Below are 19,627 nucleotides of genomic sequence, written 5' to 3' on the forward strand. Positions count from 1 at the left end.
GCATCTTGTAACCTCAACATCTTCAGACTGGCCATATCCCTTACCATCACAAATCGATTCTCCAATTCCTTTACCTTCTCACTGATATCATTGGAGATCTCATGACCGGATCTCATCATGTTGACCGCCCTATCCATCAAACATTTCACGATGTGTTCCCTCGAGTTCAGCTCGACCTCCAGCGTCCGATACTTTTTCTGTAAGCTCTGGACCGCGGTAAGACTGATACTCATGTCCAAAGACGCTGCCAGCGATTTCCTATCGCTCAACCCCTGTACCTCCTCATCTATCTCGTTGATGCTCTCGTAGTTCTCTAGGTGCTGTTGGTAGTCATTTTCCAAAGCGGGATGGCATCTTAGGATGTTGTTGTCTGAAGCCAAGTCGTTTCCGAAATCGTTACTAACTTCAATCTCGACTTCACCTAGCCAAACCTCAAATTCTTCGACGGACCTCCTGAAGAGCAGTGCTTGATATGCCTCGTTCAGCTTTTCCCGTTTGATCTGCTTGAGTTCCAACAGTCTTTTCCAATCCTCTTTGATTTCTTCTAACCTTATGGCTATTTCATCTTTGGCATAGTGATTCGAATGTAGTAACTCTTGTCCCTCGTTTATTACGCTTTGCACTCTTTCATCGCTGTCCATAACCTCTGCTTCAAATGTAGAATGCTTCTGGATTTCACTTTCCAGGTTATGAGGTTCCCTATTGCTCTCATCTGCCGTTATTTGAAGCTTTTCTTTCAACCAGATCTCCACGCTGCAAACATTCTTCAGGAATTTCTGAAGGGCCCTGTATTCTTTCAGTTTCAGTCTTCTGGCTTCCGTCATTTGCAAACTTTCTTTTTTTCTATCTGGTATAGCTTCCATCATTTTTGACACTTCCTGATTATTCTGGTTCCTTTCATGGTCCTCCAGTTTCTTCGATTCAACCTCATTCCTAGTATTCTCTAACCTTTTCGTGTTATCCTTATCCATCATTCTACTACAATTATCCTTTATTTCATTTTTAAACGATTTGATGCTTTCCTTTATTGCTGTTCTGGTGGATTCAATTTCTGTATGGTTATCCTGTATTTGCTTGGTTAGTTGCTCAAAAGCTTGCTTAAAGAAATCCAAGGTTGTCTGATCCATTTTACTTGACTGCGATTCTCGTAAATGGCATTCAAAAATATGGTCACAAAAATATTCACACTACTCTCCACAGAAATTTCCACCAGAATTTTCACAAAAATGCCCACGAGAATGTCCACTAAAAAAAAATGTCCACGATAATGTCCACAAAAATATCCACAGAAATGTTCACGATTTAATTAACTCTCGGTTCGAAAACACACGCGAATCCCACTTCTGACACCAATTGTAACGTTTTTCGGTTAAATAAATCGGTACTTCTGGCTAATACTAATTTATTTCAGGTACACAACTATACATAACTATTTACAGATGATTTATTTCAACTATTACACTAATTTATTTTCACTACTATATTAATTTATTTCTACAACTTATATCTAATTGTGTGTACGGCACTGACCGCCGTTTTCCGTCGCACTGCCCTGCTCTGCGGCTTCGATTGGTTATATACCGCTCGCATCTCTCTCTAGAAGCATCTTGATCTTTCTATCCAGCTCTCGGTGCTTCCGGTACCTTCTAGAAAGAGGCAGTGGCGTAGGGCTTGCGAATTCGTTACAATATCAGAAAGGTACGAAGAACCAAGAATTCATCAATTCAAAAGACCGCTTGAAGATATTGCCGAAATTATTTTGGTCACTTGGCACAGCGGCCCTCTATAATCTCGCGAAGTTTGAAAGTTCTTCTCTCGAGTGTGTTTTGCGATTTGAAAAAAGGATAAAAACATCAAAAAAAGTATCCATCTTGAATGAAATTACTTTTGCCGCAGTGCCGGTAATGTTATATAATTTGTCGAAAAATATCAGATTGAGAAAAAAAAACTCATGCTTTTTCCACGAGAAGGATATGTGCCAAAAATTCAACAAATCTAATCGAAATGTATAGTTCAATGTGAATTTTGAAGTAGATTATGATTGTAAAAAAAAATCGATTTGACAGAAATTTTGACTATCCGTGATGAATGGTCATAATAATCAACAGATGCTTCAACTTTTATTTTACAAACACCCAGTTGCTGGAATGTTCATAAAAATTTAATGCCGCCATTAAAATTTTAAACCTCCAGTAGAAGGGGCCTAATGGTTACCTGCACCGTTTAATGCGGCATTAAATTTAATTAACGTTCCTGCAACTGGGTGAAAGAAACATTAAACTCAATAGAATTTCACCTACCTCTGGAGCAATATAATCCGGAGTGCCACAAAATGTTTTTGTGGTTTTATCACCTAGAATACCTTCCTTGCACATGCCAAAATCTGCTATCTTTATATGACCATCTTGATCTAATAATACGTTATCTAGTTTTAAATCTCTGTATACGATCCCTCGACTGTGTAAGAAAAACAGGCCGATGGCAATCTCTGCTGAGTAGAATCTGAAAAGAAAAGTATATGGAATGAATATTTTATTGTATGTATTTTATATACAGAGTGGGCCATTGAAAACTAAAAAGTGTATAATGAATATATATTATTCAATAGGTGTAGATAAAGATAAATTATCAGTGTCAAGGAATTAAATGTGTTAACCAACAAATAACATGCAATTCCGATTCACAGATTTATTTCATACTCATTAACTTGGTCTAAAAAATTTTAAGGCTCTTAAGATAAAAAGACGTTTTCTCGAAATGCGAATACTACCAAAACACATATATGAGATAATATTGTTTGCAAAATCGCAATTGTGGACGTTTATCAATGTCAAAATGATCTATAGTGAACGACAGAACGACACTGCCATACGTAACCATTTAAAAATTTAGAGGTGACGGTCACAGCTCCGAGGGATGGAATAAATTTCGGATGAAATTCATTGCAAACGATGTCCCCCTCGAAAATGTAGTTGACATGTCCGAGCGTTTTTATATAATTCGGTTTATGCCAACCTACAGAGCCGCTGTTTCGTTTCCAATGGAACTCTGTATGTATAGTCTTTCAGAATATATTACAAGTGATCAATGCATAAAAACACTAATAAAATTGTTCTTTTGAAATTTAATTTATTTCAAAGGCGTGAGATACAAGAGTTGATGATTATGTTTATTTAAAGCTGGAATTGTAATGCATAACACAAAGAGAGTCGAGAAAGAATATGATTCAACTGATCACAAATTCTTTCTCTGAAATATGAGAAATATTTAGTTCTTTGGATCCTCGAAGTCGTCAACTCTCGAATTTGACGTGTAGTCATAAACCCAGAAATTTGAAATTATGGGTTCGGATCTTGAATGCCACATTTAAATCCGTTGATATAGTCATAAAGCCACAAGATGTTTCGTAAATATCACACACTTGCCAGAAAAGGAGCACAAATCCCTTTCATCGGCCCGGAACCTTTCTGTGGTGTAGACCTACAAGAAAGATTTTCAGGAAAAGAAGGTAACCGAAAGAGGAAAACTCTGGCGGAATCTTCCTGGTTTGGATCAATCCAAAAAGTTTCTTCGAAAGTTTGACTCAACATGATCCAAGAAGTATCTGGATCTTAGTAAGAATATGTTATACCTCCTCACAGGGCATTGCCTCCTTAGGAAACACCTCATGAGAATGGGTCTAACAGAAAATAACGAGTGCAGATTCTGTGGGGAGGAGAAAGAAACTCCGAATCACCTGGTGACGGAATGCCTCGCTATCGCTAGCCAACGCAAAACCTACCTTGGACACGAAACTTATAGAAGTGAGGAATTAGCCTCCTTGAAGCCATCCCAGATATTGGAGTTCATCAGAACTCTGGAATTGGAAGGCGAGCTTTAGATCACGCTTTGGAGAGAATAGCTCTGATGGGGTCACAATAGACCATTAGGTCGCAGTGAAACGGAACCTCCTTAATTAAAGCTATCTATATATGCCGACTTCTAACAAAACTCGAGCACCTGGGTATCAGAGGAAAACTACTGAACTGGATAAGGGCTCATCTATCATACTATCATACCGCTCGTATCGTGTTCGGGTTGGATGCGAGCTGTCCTCAAGATCCTGGAGGTGCTCTATGGTGTATCCCGGGGATCCGCCCTGGGTCCACTGTTGTTTCTTTTGTACATTTCCGATTTACCTCTTCGCCTAAAATCTGCTGTCTCTCTATTCGCTGATGACCTTAAAATGTACAATTTCCCATTTGCCAATTATTCAAGACGACCTGGATCACTTAAACAACTGGTGCAACATCTGGATGCTTTCCCTCAACAGAAGCAAGTGTTATCTTCTGCCATCGGAGAAAAACCCTTGTCGTCCATATGGTAGGTATGGTTCTCATTTCCTAACTGTCCGATCTTGACATCATAGCTTCGGAAGACCTCAACTGGCGTAGCCTTATCGAGCATAGTTTCTCTAAAGCCAAACAACTATCATACATGTTTTACAAATTCTTCAAGGGTTGCAATGACAGAACAATTGGTACTATATTCAAGACCTACATTCCCCCAACATGGAATATGTTGGTTCAGCTTGGTGGTATTCAACAAGAAACGGGGCTGACCACACAAAGATGGGCCACTTGCATTGGCTATGGAACTATTCAACTCACATATGAACATCGTTTTGAATCCATGGGACAGACATCCTCCGAGGAGAGGACTGCTCGCGGGGACTAAATATTTTCAATCCGAGCTATACGCGGAATTCTAGGTGACAACATCAGAGATATGTTGACTCTCAACAATAACAATCTCAGAGGTCATATTTATAAGCTGAAGCGAGAAAATCCCAGAACAACTCAGCTTCAGAATTTCCTTCCAAACAGAGTTTTCGATGACTGAAACAGTCTTCCCAACTTCGTTTATAGGAAACTCATCGACGTAGTAATACCAAATTAATAACAATATTCGTTAAAAAGAAGCTGACAAAATTTCAAAGTATAGGGACCTCGAGTTTCAAATAAAGCTCCAGTGGGGAATGATATCAACGAGAACTATTCCAATTATCATCTCAACAACATAGTACCTACCCGAAAATCTCAAGGGAAATATCAAGCAACTAGAACTAAGTGAGTATCAGTGGCGACTCCACCCTTCAAAAACAGGGGTAGCCAAGGGGGTTCTGGATTTTTGTTGGGGGGCCCAAAGCAATTCTAAATTATAGTTCTGCTAATCTTGTAATTATTTTAGACAAATTTTAGGGAGTATATATGTAATATAATGCAAAAGCTGTTCTTTTAGGTACTGCGAGGCCGGTGAGAAAATTCCTAGGAGGTGATGGAGAGGTCCAAGGATAGGTTTGACAAAACGATGATATGTTTAGCTGCCGTAGGAGGATATCAAGTATTACAGTTTGATAACAGATTTGCCTCTTCCATTTATCAATATTCCAAACCATTTTAGGGGCGAGTTATACATTAGTCACGTTGCCTTTCGCTATCATGTATCCATTACTCAGACATGGCTCACTGAATAGATTTGATCCTGGGATCTACTTTCCGTGTTCAAGGCACTTTATATGCCTCAATTTTGGCGAGATATATAAGTGAATCTGAGACGGAACAGCAATATCATCAACTTTCTATGTCAAAGTTTAGAATTACAGGATTCGAATGAGCGAATTATAATTCTGATCTTGGGTGTAAATATTCATATTTGAACTTCTAATTAGGTGTAATACCTCGATAGCTCGTTCGATTTATTAATCAAACGAAATGATAAGTTCACAAATACATCCTACAACGAATCGTAAAACGAATATTATACAGGGTGATTCACCGGGATGGCCAATTAGACGTTTATGGAGAACTTTTCATAATTATGAGCTGAAAATTTGCATATTGGGGTTTGAGACAATGATCTTTCTCCCTAAAATATTTTCAGATCACTCCCAGTATATTATTGCATCATTAGAGAGCTTCTTTGATTACAATTTTGGCAATATACCTTGGCTAAAAACTCAAGTATTCATGAGTTAATGGGACTTTCATAAAAAAAATTGTAGCAATGAGGACTCACATTTTTTGAATTTTTTGACAAAAAAGTTTAATGAGACTGTTTGTGGTTCGGACCAATAATTTACAGGATGTTTATAAGAATATCATAAACTTGGACAACTTAAATTCATCAAAACTCTCAAGATGAAAACACAGAAAGAAACTAAAATTCGATGTTTCCATAATAAATTCGACATTTCAAGAATTGTAATGAATTATTCGTAATTGAAAATTGTATTGGTTTATGGATTTCTCAACGATCCCAACGAAAAATTAATTATAATTCATGAAATGTAAAATTTAGTTATCCAAACATTGTAGTTTTTTTCTGTATTTTCCGGAGGTCGCAGACTACTCCACACAGTGAGGAATTGAGGTTTATCCTCGATAACTCTTATTAATTTTAGGTATAGGGTTTGGTTGAGTAAACCCCACTATTTTTGTTCGTAAGATGGACTAAAATATTAAAAAAATTAGGTTCTAGTTTGAAATTCTTGAGTTTTGATGAATTTGAGTTGTCCAAGTTCATGATCTTCTTATGAACACCCTGTACATTTTTGATCCAAACCGCAAACAGTCTTATAATACTACGTATTTGCAGTATCGGAAAAGGAAAAAAAATTCAAAAAAAGCTTTTTCTGGCAAAAAATTCAAAGAAATGTGAGTCCTCATCGCCATCATTGTTTTCTTCTCTCAAAACTCCCATTAACTCATGAACCGTTTTATTTTTTGGCATATTGTAGAAATTGTCATGAAAAAAACTATCTAATGACGCAATAATATACTGAGTTTGCAATTTGAAATAAGGAAATAGTAGTCTGTTTCCGGTATAACTGGAAGTTGTAGAGATCTGAAAATATTTTGGGGAGAAAGATCATTGTCTCAAACACCAATATGCAAATTTTCAACTCAAAATTATGATCAGTTTTTCATAAACGTCTAATAGGCCATCCCGATGAATCACCCTGTATAATTATTCCTTCGATGTAAAATTCAATATGGTATTTTAATCTTTGAAATTATCTCCCTCGAACATAAACGGCAAAACCTTCCATTTATTCACACGTTATTCTAATTTGGACACAACACGCCAACCTCTCAGAGTTGATTCCATTGCAGTTTACATCAAACACTGAATAAGCATGATGCACGAATATTTAAAGTTTTAATGCCCTTTTGAAGTTATCATTGTGACAGAAAAGTTATATCTTTCTTAATTGCTACAGTTAAAAGTCCCGACTTCGCATTCATTCAATCCGAAAATCGACATGATGAATAACTTCCTCGTTCATTTAATTTTCACTTAACTTTTTCACTGCTTACCGTCGACGTTCAGAAAATTTTCTGTTCTTGTTTCCGTACATTAATTATTCGGTTTGGAAGTTCTTGATGAATGAGTAATTCCTGAGTGGTGTTTTACATTTTCTTGTGAATTTCGGTGGAAGTTATAAATAGTTAAGGACAAAAAAATTCTCGAAACACTTACACTGCTACTGGCTCCTTGAATTTTCCACATTGTTGAATTTGAAACATCAGATCACCACCGTTGACGTATTCCATCACAAAATATAGCCGGTCCTGAAAAAAAATTCGATGAATCGACCACATGTCCGCCAAAATAACACTGTAAAGGGTTAGAACTGTATAGAGGGGCATTACAGGGGTATCGAAAATCGTTTGAAATACAGAATTCAAATTTGCGTAGCGAGAGATGATATTTTTGTAGAGTGTGATACATTGCTGAATTCATAATTTTTTTTTATCACCTGATTAGGAGAACCAATATGGAGTCCATTAAAAAAAATGACTATCGCGTCTTGAAACAATGGAAAACAGAAAAAACCTGACGACATCATTAAAATCTCCATATTGGATAATGCCTTCAAACCGAATTTCAATAATTTATCTCCAGAAAAAAAGGGAAACCTCGATTTTTATTTTTTCCAAAATATCTCGAGAATCATTGGATATATTTTGTATCTATTAGCATAAACACACTAATCCCTAAATATCGCAACTTTTTATAATTCAAGCCACCCTGTATTTCTAACAGTTTTTTATATCCCTGTAGTTCCCTTCTAAATAGTTCTAACCATGTATTATATTAGCGAATCAGGAATGCGAAAATTACTTGCTATTTTGCGTTTTTCCCTCTCATAGTAAGACCATAATAGCACTTGCAATACTAATTGCACGATTTTTAAAATGACAAAAACAACAGCGGCTTATTGTATTTTATTCATTCATTTATCTAGAAAAGAATCGCAAACAAAAATATTTACCATTGTTTGGAAGCACGAATGTAGTTGTACTAAAAATGGTGGTTTCAAGGATAGAGCTAAGACCCGTTTTTCAACCATGGTGCATTCAACATCATCGTCCTGGATAATAATATCCTTTTTCAGAATTTTGATTGCATATAATTCGTCAGTGCCCTTCCTTTCTGCTAACATGACCTGAAAAAAATGAAAAATGTTATTATTTGTGATTTTAATCAATTAATGATTTTGAGCAGGATAGTAGATTCCTGAAGGTTTATTTTTCACCAAATTAAAGCGATATTTCAACTCAATAAAAACATACTCAAAAATAAATATTCCTTAGATGTAGATGCTCAGTACAAAATCGAATAAGTGTTCAATTTTTTCTATCACAACTCTCTTCCGTAAGACCTCTCAGATGCTTGGAGCTAAACAGAAAGAATTAAAAGTAGTGCTTCCTCTATTAAACAGGGTGTTTTTATTCAGTATCAAGATTTCAGGGGCCATTCTTCAGGTATATATATATATTTTATGGCATGCCGCATGCGCCTTGAATGCTTTGCATCGCGCATGCGATGTATCAATGGATCCAAGCATTAGAGACGAAGCGGGAGGGAGGATTAAAAGTGCGTCGGCGCAGTTCCGGTGCAACGTGTTCCACTACCAGAGGGGGCAAAGTAAATCTGCGTAAGTGAGTAATGACATTTTCAAACTGAGCATTATCAAATGTGAAATATAGGTTATGTCTCACATTTACATCCAGTTACGTTTACATCAGTAAACCGAATGATTGTAAAAAGGGAGATATTTTTTCAGGGGTCAAACCCTTTTTTGACTAATATATTTTTTTATTGTATGCCGCTGGTGGATTATGACATTTGAAATCAATTCTATATGTTGTTCATGAATTTACTGTCTTATGTAATTTTCACGCATCTGCGATCGTTATTGAGAAAAAGTAAAATCAATTTTTGTTATTCGCTACATTTAATTGAAATTTTTAACTTTATTCTTGTACAGTGCATCCCATTTTGGGTGAGACAGCCAGGTTTCTCGCTTGTTATTTGAGATAGAGCCTTGCGGTTTTCACGTTCCTTTCTTACTTTTTCGTGAAACCCAAGTTGGTCTGATCAGATTTTGCATAACTGTTTCAGTTCAAGAGATACAGGGCGATTTTGGAAATTGATACTTTTCGGACCCCTCCTTTATCTCCGAAGTTAGTAGAAATAATGCTGAGGTAAAAAATACATCTGAATCAGAATTCTGCATAGAATCCAGTGGCGTACTCAATTTTTTTCGGGGTATGATTTTGAATATTCAACACAAACCTATATTTTTTTCAATGAAACACCCTGTATATTATTACTTTGTTGGATTCGTAATTTTTTTTCCTTCAAAATGATGTATGATACTTTGTAGGTATGACGTTCAGAAATATAAAAAAAAACTAAAATATCAAATAATGATGGTTTTTTGTTAATGGGTCATGAATTTCCCAAGTTTCAATAAAAGGATTATTACTTTTGATTTTCAAAAAGTAGTAGGTCATCGATGATACAAACATTCTTGTTGTTATTATGGCTACTATGCATTTGGCAGCATTGTTTTATCAAGCAAGCATTGGGAAGAAAAAACCAATCTGATCTAGCTATCATCGCAATGAATTATTATTATTATTATTGATTCTTTTTTTATATGGAAAATCCATTGCCCATTAACAAAAAAACCATCATTATTTGATGTTTTAGTGTTTTTTATATTTCTGAACATCCTACCTATATAGTATCATACATCATTTTGAAGGAAAAAAAATTACGAATCCAACGAAGTAATAATATACAGGGTGTTCCTTTAAAAAAAATATAGGTTTGTGTTGAATCTTCAAAACCATACCCCGAAAAAAAAAATTGAGTACGCCACTGGATTCTACGCAAAATTCTGATTCAGATGTAGTTTTTACCTCAGCATTATTTCTACTAACTTCGGAGATAAAGGAGGGGTCCGAAAAGTATCAATTTCCAAAATCGCCCTGTATCTCTTGAACGGAAACAGTTATGCAAAATCTGATTAGACCAACTTGAGTTTCACGAAAAAGTAGGACAGGAAAGTGAAAACCGCAAGGCTCTATCTCAAATAACAAGCGAGAAACCTGGCTGTCTCACCCAAAATGGGATGCACTGTACATATATAAAATTCGGATTCACTCATATATATTTCAATTTTGTAAAATATTGTATGTAAATTTTTCTGGTACCAGATATTTTAAAAATTCAAATTGTAAAATACTTGTGTGAATATAAGAGGTATTTGATCGACCTGGGTTTTTGTCCCTTTCATTTGGTGAATTCAGAGATCAGAACAACAAGTCATGACTCAAAACAACTACTGTGCTCGGGTATTTTGCGTTGTAAAAAGAGGTTCCAAACTACATTATTAATTATAACTTACAAGTTACATACAAGTGTTTACAAGCTGCTTTTATGTGGTAATCAATTAACCTCTTTGTTTCGAGGCTCTTTGAAAACATCATATCTGTTGTATATTGTAAAAAGATATGATGTTTTCAAAGTTACAATATTGGTTATGATTATACGTAAGCAGGAAGAAATTGGGAAGAAATATTCAAGTTGAATATTCTAATTCTAATGCGGTGTCGTTTCAAGCTGTGACAGAAATGCCAGCATCGAGGCTTAAAAGTGCGAAGAGAACTAATTAAATGTTGAATGCAAAGTTGTCTGAAATTCTTCAAACGATAAAAGGGCTCTCTTCCTTGGTGTCCAAACCACTAAAAGATTCGTGTAATTTGAGTTATGTTCATTTTGCTGTCACATAATTCATTTTGGTGGTCTTGTTCCTAGAGTGAAAATAACTTAGGTTAGTCGAGGTCAACGCCAAGATGTTAACATCCTTTATCTTGCCGTTTCTGTACGTGTTTGTCCGTCTAGTTTCAGCATTCCAATATTTGTCTTCAAACTTGAGGCACAATGAAATTTGAAACGTGTTTGACTAGAGAACTCCTTCAATCGAATAAGGAGGGATAGTTTCATTGAGAGAACAGAAACTGCCGTTCAATTCGTAAGACTGAAGTTTAACGTGAGTTCTAATGAGGGGTCGAAAGTTTGTACAGCTTTTGTTGCAGAAGGAAACTTTGGGGTTGTAGAGTGTGTAATGGTGGGCCGTCATCTGGTCGAAGTTTGTTTCTACCCACAGATGATCTCACCGCGAGAACTTGCTTCCTGTCTCTTATAATTATAAACTAATTAGATTTATAGGAGGAGTGACAAGGCCACCTTGCGCTTTGATCTGCTGATCTAGCGATAACTATTGACTACAGATAAGATCTCTTTTCTTTAATTTGTATTGAGAGCTACCGACAGACCATGGACTTCTCTACGCATGTCTTGATTCCGGCCATCCTTCTGATTCACAACAAACGAATGAGGTTATAATCCAAAAATTTCAACCTATAATGTGAGCTAAAGGTATAAGATAGGAATTCCATGGCCCACCGCAATTTTTTTTTGTTCTCCTCATGCGAGTAAATTCTCTGATAATTGCCTATCGAAATTCAACAGTATAAAACTTTTTTATTGTTGAATAATATCACTTCAATAGCAACCTATTAGTATTAAGATATCTTTATAAGATAAGGACCTATGTTTAATGATTCTCAAAAGATTTGCTTATCATACGAAAAAATGCTAAGGCTAAGTACAAGTTTAATAGGGGTCCATAACGTTGCAGCGAAGCGATCAGTTAAAAAATTAGCACGCTTCATTTTAAGCTAAAGACCAGCTAAGGGATTCATATGAGGTTTTCACTATCATTCATTGATAAGAGTTCGTCATTGTGGAATGTTCTTATTTATTAATTGTTTGGAATGGAAAAAGGAATTCGATGATTCTTCTATAGAAGAATAAATATATATGATATTACTTTCCGAACATTTTTTTTAATGAAATTACACATAAAAAGGTTAAAAATGCAGTTCTTCTGAAATTAAAAATAAAGAATGTTTTGAATTCTTTTATGTGATAGAAACGTATGGTAAATCTGAGGAACGTTTGAGATTGCTTCACTCATCCTGAAAAGTAGTGGGATCTCTGAGGAGAGAGCCAGAAAGGAGCTGCTGAACTTTGGCAGATCACGAGAATGCCACGTGGCATAAACCCCTCTTAAGGTAACATGGAATAACACTAGCTATTGGGTATTGAAGTAGTATTCATTAATGAAGAGGGATTCAAATACACATGTGTCTTACTGAACTGTTAGAAAACAGTTTGTGTTATAAAACCGTTTCAACATCTAGCATAATCTAGTGTTCCTCCTCAAGGTTCGAACTTTGCACTACTTCTATTTTAAATACTTGTAGATAATCTGTGTGACGGCTTGATATGTGGGATTTTGTGCTCAATTGATATTCTAAAATTATTTTCAATTGAAGTAAAACAAAATTAATTTCCTCAAATTTTAATATTTACAACAATTGTGTCATCAACACTGTAGCGTCTTGAGGTAAATTTTATATTTTGACTTAATCGAACTTGATCTTGGACTCAAAGGAAAGGTTGGATAGGTTACATTGATGTACTTTCTGTCGAAGGAGTATTGCTAACTGACCATAGGAAAGCCACGTATTTTGGTCGGATCTGTTGTCACTTGTCACTGAAATATTGAGATTTGATTCAGATTTTCTTCCTGAATTTTCTCTGGTTCTGCTGAAGTGATAGACATATCTATAAGGTGCCTGTTAACAGTCAAATGAGAAGTCACCAAAAAATTATCTTTGATTATAAATATCTGTTCTTGTCAGGATTACTTCTCTGGTGAGCTATAATGATTCCAAACGAAAAAAAAAATGAAATTAAATAACTATGACAACTATAAGCCCATTACAAACCTACTACCTATGTATTTAAAAATTTTCGAAAATATTATGTAGAACAAACTGTGGAAGTGGATGGAAAAGAAAAAATATTTCACTTAAAACCATCATGATTAAAGGAAAGGCAGAAGTACCACCACTGCTCGCATGGAGGCATTGAATAAGATACCTAATGGAATCAATGGAAAGTCATGAAGAGGTGATATTTAAGGCGTTCGACATTGTTTCACATACACATCTACTGGTGAAATAACTCGTTTATGACTTCAGCAGTGAGGTATTCAGGTAGGTACTCAGATTATTGAATAATATTTGAGCGAAAAAACCCAAAGAACCTCGCAAAGAACTAACTGAAATGGTGTTTTTTCCTGAAAGCAAGAAGTCGATTAAGGAATACCTCAAGGATCTGTACTGGGAGCCATATTTTTCCTTCTCTACGTTAATGACCTCAACAGATAAAATTGTAATAGATTATATACAGGGTGTCTCGTAAAGACCACGTCAAACCGAGGGAGAATGTAGATCAAAGGATAACCCACCTGCTATGACAAAATTTCCATTATAAAAGTCTTACCGTTTTCGAGATATTTTTTTTTTTGAAAATAATAATAATGGCCGGTGTACCGCTGCACCTCGCATGTGAGGAATAATTTTCGTTGGGGTGAATAATTATGCGAGTAATATTTTCGCATGTAAACAATTGCCATTGTTCACTAAGTAATGCAATATCGAAGATTTCTTAACAAAATTGACAAACTTGATTTTGTCAGAAACTTACCTAGTTGGATAAAAACAGCCATATCTTTTTTCTTTGAATAACAAATGACTCGTGTGATACCTTTTTGAAATCACTATAAAATAGACCATTTATTGGTGTAATGTGCAGCAGTAGCTCAGTACATTTGAAGAATCCACTACCAAAATTTTCATCAAAAATATTTCTCACAGCCCCTCTTAAAAATGTTCGGAGAATGTTTTTAATGTAAACGTTAAAATCATTCTTCAGCAATATTTTACTGAAAAAATTAACCAAAAAGGTGTAAAATTGTGCCAACCGTAAAGACAAAACTATTGAAGGGTGCAAAAATTCATCTCGAAAACAGTAACACTTTTATAATGGAAATTTTGTAATAGCAGGTGGCTTATCCTTTAATCTACATTCTCCCGCGTTATAACGTGGTCTTTACGGGACACCCTGTAGAAGAAGCAATAAGGGTTATTGTTTAAAATCAAAGAAAAAGCATAAGGACATCTTTGACGAGAAGTTTTAACCGTAGATACGTGTTTCGGACTACGTGTTTCAACCCTCTACGTATAATATGTCTGGAGTAACGAGTAGAATTCCGTGTAGGCTACATTTTTTTTAAAACTAATCCATCTCTCAATGTTTAAAATACGTATATAGATTGATACACCTAGAAATGATACTTACCACATATTAAATAGTCAATACAGGGATGATCTTTTCACTCCACCGCAAAGGAAAACAACAATATTTCAAGCTATTGGGGTTATCTAATGAACTGAGGAATCAGAAAAATATATACTTTTTAAATTATCAGGAAAACTTAATTTCGAACGGCCATATTTACGGAAACCCTTGAACTCAAACGTTATATTCCAGATCCGATTCATTTCAAAAATTTGAAGGTTCTAGGTTTTTCGTTGGAGATTCATAGAATTCCAGATAGATGGCATTGAATCTGACTCTGGATTAGTCATAAGTGAGTCGAACCTTGCCGTCTGATGCCATTTCCGGCTCGAAATAAAAATTTTATTTCAGACATTCTGCCGAAATCTGCTCTGCAATCTACCTTAAATATTGTCTGGGAAAAAGGCTATGTAATTGGGATCAGACAGTCTTAATTAATCACAAACCCTAGGGAATACCCTACGACGCGAAAAAGTTGTTTGTCTTTATGGGATGTGAATGAATAACTTGAGATCCATTATATATTGTCAGAAATTTCATGACGTTCGGAAATAGTTATTTATGAAGATGAATGATGGCTGATGTGACGGATAGCAGTTGATGAAAAATTGATCTCATAGTGCCCCTACGAAATATTGGCTAATATTTTATGAGAATAAATCTTTGTGAATTTGGACAGAAACATTAAGCTGAATACAGACCTTATTTATAAAATAATGTGATATTTATTTAATATCACACAATTGGTATACTTCCTACGCTCATAATTGAATCCCCTGGTTTCAAAACCTGGCAAATTCGTTCAGGTCAAATGTTGGAAATCGCAAAAAACTGTTTCGTTGTGTTTAATTTCGAGAAGAGCGTTACTTTTATGTGAAAATGAAAAATCTCAGTTAGAAAACAACCATTTTTTTTATCAGGTAATATTGCCATAAATTAGACAAATAACATAAAATTTTCTGGTATTGTTATTGAACTTTGGATTAGTCTGGATTTGAAACTTACTTGCATGGGCCGTGGTTTGAAATTAGCCCTTAGAGATCATTATGATAGTATCAATAATAATAATAATTTATCACATTTTCATTGCTCTTATTTTAATAACAACAGAATTTCATTAAATCAGACTATGTATCAATATGGTATTCCTTCGATTTGCTCGCATAGATTTGCCGGCTCTAGAGTAGTGCCTTTTTCTGAGGCATTATATTTTTCCAGGAATTCTGCAGAATATCGTGATATATCGTTTATTTAAAGATATCTTGGATCTGTCGGGGTTTGAAATGCAACCCATACTTTGAAGGCGATTTTCTGAGAAATTTACAGGGTTTTGGATTATAATATTCCTAGTAGTGAGTAGTGAGTTGTTCAAGTGAAGAAAACAAATCCAGTTCTGTAACTAGCTCTGGAGTTGTCGGTTTTGAAAACCAGAGGATTCAATTATCATATTTTTTTTCGGGTGATCTTTCATGAACAAATCGTTCTATTATTTCGTTACAATGTTGGTAATTTTCGAATTTTGAGTGGTACTGATCTTGATTGATAAGATTCAACACATTGATGACGACTCCTTCCTCAAAATCGATTCTAACCATCCACAAACAAGATAACTCTTGAACGGAAAATTGTAAAAATATAAAATTTTCAGAGTTTCATCTTTCGAATGTAGCGATCAGATTTGTTAGTAGACTAGGGATTCCGTAAACATGTGCATTCAAAACCTTCCTGATGAATTCGAAACAACAAATTGAATCACAATATAATATTGCACATAGATGTGAAATAACAGTTTCAAGGTCCATGCACAATTTTATGTTGATCGCGTTTCAAAAACCAGAGAAAATTCGAGAATTTACTTGATCTTTTCGTTACCCCAAAACCGAGTTGAAATTCTGAATGTAGATATAAAATAACAGAAAGTTCAAGACGAATATTGGAAAAGAAATATCCTAAATTTCTGTGACAATGGATCTGACCAGGTTGAAATTTTGTGTGTACCTTACTAATGACAATTTCAAGCTTTATGCAAAATTTTGGGTTGTTAGAACCATAGAAATTCGAGCATAATATCGAAAAAAATTGTAAAAGCACTGATGAGAAATCAGGAGCTTTCGAGTTTTTGTGTGTTCAAAAGTATTAGTTATATAAGGGATGTGCATTTAGTGGAACCGATGTCGGAATTGGGGGATGTCTTTTAAGTTTAATTTCACTGAAAAATAATTCAGATCGATTATTCGAAATAATGTAGATTAACAAAAAAAAACAAATTTTGTTTATTATTATTATTAGGTATACCATTAATTATAACTGGCGAAGCAAATTATACTCCATGATGGAAGTTTTATCTCCGTCCAATCTACTTCGCAAAGGGTGATTGTTCCAGCACCACTGAAAGGTTCTTCTCTTCAGAGCTTGGTGGACACGACAAATATTGGCGGGCAATCGAGATCAGAGGTTTGTATGTTTATTAATTTTCCACCATAATAATGGATACAATTACGTTTTTCTGAATTGTATTCACCTAATAGTCCTTTAAATATGAGAACTTTATCCAAAACAGAAAACTTCATTTTCGTCTGATGAGGTGTTATCATATCAATTGTCGCTATTCAACAACATATCCGATAGAATTGTTCGGAGATTGTAATTGGTATTATTGCTAAAGTGACAAGATACTGGAGAAGCCGACTTTAGCCGTTTTGCTGCAGGAACAATTTAGAATGTAGGGAAGAGTCGCCCAAGGTCACGCTTTCATGTGAAATCATATACATATTTATATTCTGTTAATTTATTGTAAAACCGGAATCGTCTTCAAATATAATTATTTTCAAAAAAGGCGGTGTAACTTTTTCTATGGGAAATAGTTAATTGTAGTTCTATAATTTCTGGACAATTTTACTTCGTTTACAATTATTTTACAGACGAATAATTATCTTCGGTTTAATCTTGTGAGCTTTCTATATTAGTTTGTTCATTGGTGTCGAACTCGTTTCTTTTGACCAAGTGTGAAAAGTTGTAAATTATATCGGTATAGGATGATCTTCACCTTTATATAATAAATGTTTTCTTTTCTTTTAATTCTTGTTGATTTCATCATTATTATGCCTTTTATTATTCTAGGAAAAAATTCAAAAGCTTTATGGGATATGAAATATCCTCCAAGCAAGGATTTACATACCTTTCCGAAAGAACCTTTGCCTAGCACCATGATGAAATGGAAATCACTCGCTCTGATTATATCTTTTTTGCCCATATTATGTGGCACATCCTTATGCTCCACTGTAATAGATGGTTTTTTCGATATCGAAGTTTTCTGAAATTAAAAAAGAACTATTCATTCTATATATTATCCTCTATTTTTTGAATAATTTGAGGATGTGATTGAATACGTTAATTTTTCTTTTGGAATAGGTGTAATGAAAACTTGAACATCAAAATATCGATAGAATGGATCGTTTTTTATACATAGATTTCATTCGTGAAAGAGATGGTGAGTTAAATAGCGCACTGAGTTATAGGTACATTATGAAAATTTGAATTGAAAATTTGAAATATATTTTGTTCAGTTGTGAGATAATTGATGAAACCTATTTTCTCTATATGTTGCTTTATATAAATGTTTCCACTAATGACATGTTCACAAAAATGACATATTTACATGGACCAGGTATCACTAGAGGAACCTGAATATGTTCTCTATCTAAATGCAAGGGTTTCCACTATCACTTACCACCGAAGAAAAATCAGGCTGTAAATAGGCATTATGTGAAAAAAATATTAGTGACTATCACCGAAAAAATTTAAAAAACTTTGTTTTATCAAGAAATTGTGTATTTTATTTTATTTATATGGAATGATATTTGAAATAGAACCATACAAAATTACTCATTATGCTTAAAATCATTGACGAAAGAATTCCTGAATGAAATTAAAAATCGTTTGTTTCAATTTTGGGAAGTGAAATTTTCATTCAAAAATCATTAATCATTCAGAAGAATTTCTGTTCTCTTCCGCGAGTAATAATTTACATCATTGAAGGTCTGTGTTCAGGTTGTATTAATTTCTTTCAATGAAAAATTGTTGGATTTTTACCTTGAAAAATGTCATATTTATTGCGAACTATTTTTGCTCTTTTTGAATATAGATAAAACAATTGTTTTTCTGTGATTCAAAGGCTGGAACTTGAAATGCTCTCAATGAAAAATGAAGAACTTATCTTTTTTCATTTCAACCAATTTCTCTACATTTCTCTTCAATCAATTATAGATTGCATCTCACCCTCATCTGAGTTTTCATTTGTGCTAAATCTGCACCTTCCTCTGGCACTGGAACATTATAGAATTCACCTTCTTCCTGAGTTAAAAGCTTGAACCAACCATCAGCTGTAGATTTGATTATTTCTGAAATACCGAAAGAGAGGGAGCCCATGAAGTCATTTCGGGAAGTACGATCCCAGTCCCATACTTCGATAAGCAATCGACGATCTTTGTCTTCCGGTTTTAGATCACTGAAAAAAAATACCAACAGGAATGTAGGTAGTTTTAGCTTCGACATAGGCTGAAAAACATATTCGATATCGTTCGTTCTATGGAAAGGATACGCTTGCCATGTAAAAAATTTTTCTCTCAAAGTACTAGGATAATCAGTTATTCAGGTTTGTTCAATTTTCCTGTTGTGGATTTAAGAAGAAGACATTTGAAAATATAGGGCCTTCGACTTTCAGATGACAATTTTGGGAAGAATTATCTCAACAAAAATTGTTTTATATCTATATTTTATATAATATCACCTACAGCGATAATCCATAAAAACCTTTAGATTGATGCAAAAAATCTAGGACTATATATCGACCCTATGTGCAATAAGATGCAGCAGGCAATTCCAAAATAGGACTAGGATGGCGATAAAACTCCTAGAGGAGGCACAAGAATTGCCGACACAAGGATGAAGATCAGAAAGGTGACAAGAACTGGACATGGACTACCTAAATATTTCATATTAAAATATCAGGAGA

The 19,627-nt window shown here is 34.7% G+C and overlaps 1 protein-coding gene across 1 annotated transcript in view; it reads right to left on the reverse strand.

Moving 5' to 3' along the window:
* Positions 1–19,627, reverse strand: part of LOC123674280 (protein kinase C, brain isozyme) — a 143,290-nt gene that overhangs the window by 22,780 nt on the left and 100,883 nt on the right. The window contains exons 7-11 of the mRNA XM_045609273.1: positions 18,892–19,120; positions 17,792–17,926; positions 8,318–8,491; positions 7,522–7,613; positions 2,301–2,502 (exon numbers count right to left, since the gene is read on the reverse strand). Coding sequence (XP_045465229.1) covers positions 2,301–2,502; positions 7,522–7,613; positions 8,318–8,491; positions 17,792–17,926; positions 18,892–19,120 — 832 coding nt within the window. The remainder of the gene's footprint in view (positions 1–2,300; positions 2,503–7,521; positions 7,614–8,317; positions 8,492–17,791; positions 17,927–18,891; positions 19,121–19,627) is intronic.

The sequence above is a fragment of the Harmonia axyridis genome, chromosome 2 (genome assembly GCF_914767665.1).
Source record: "Harmonia axyridis chromosome 2, icHarAxyr1.1, whole genome shotgun sequence".
Taxonomy (NCBI): Eukaryota; Metazoa; Arthropoda; class Insecta; order Coleoptera; family Coccinellidae; genus Harmonia; species Harmonia axyridis.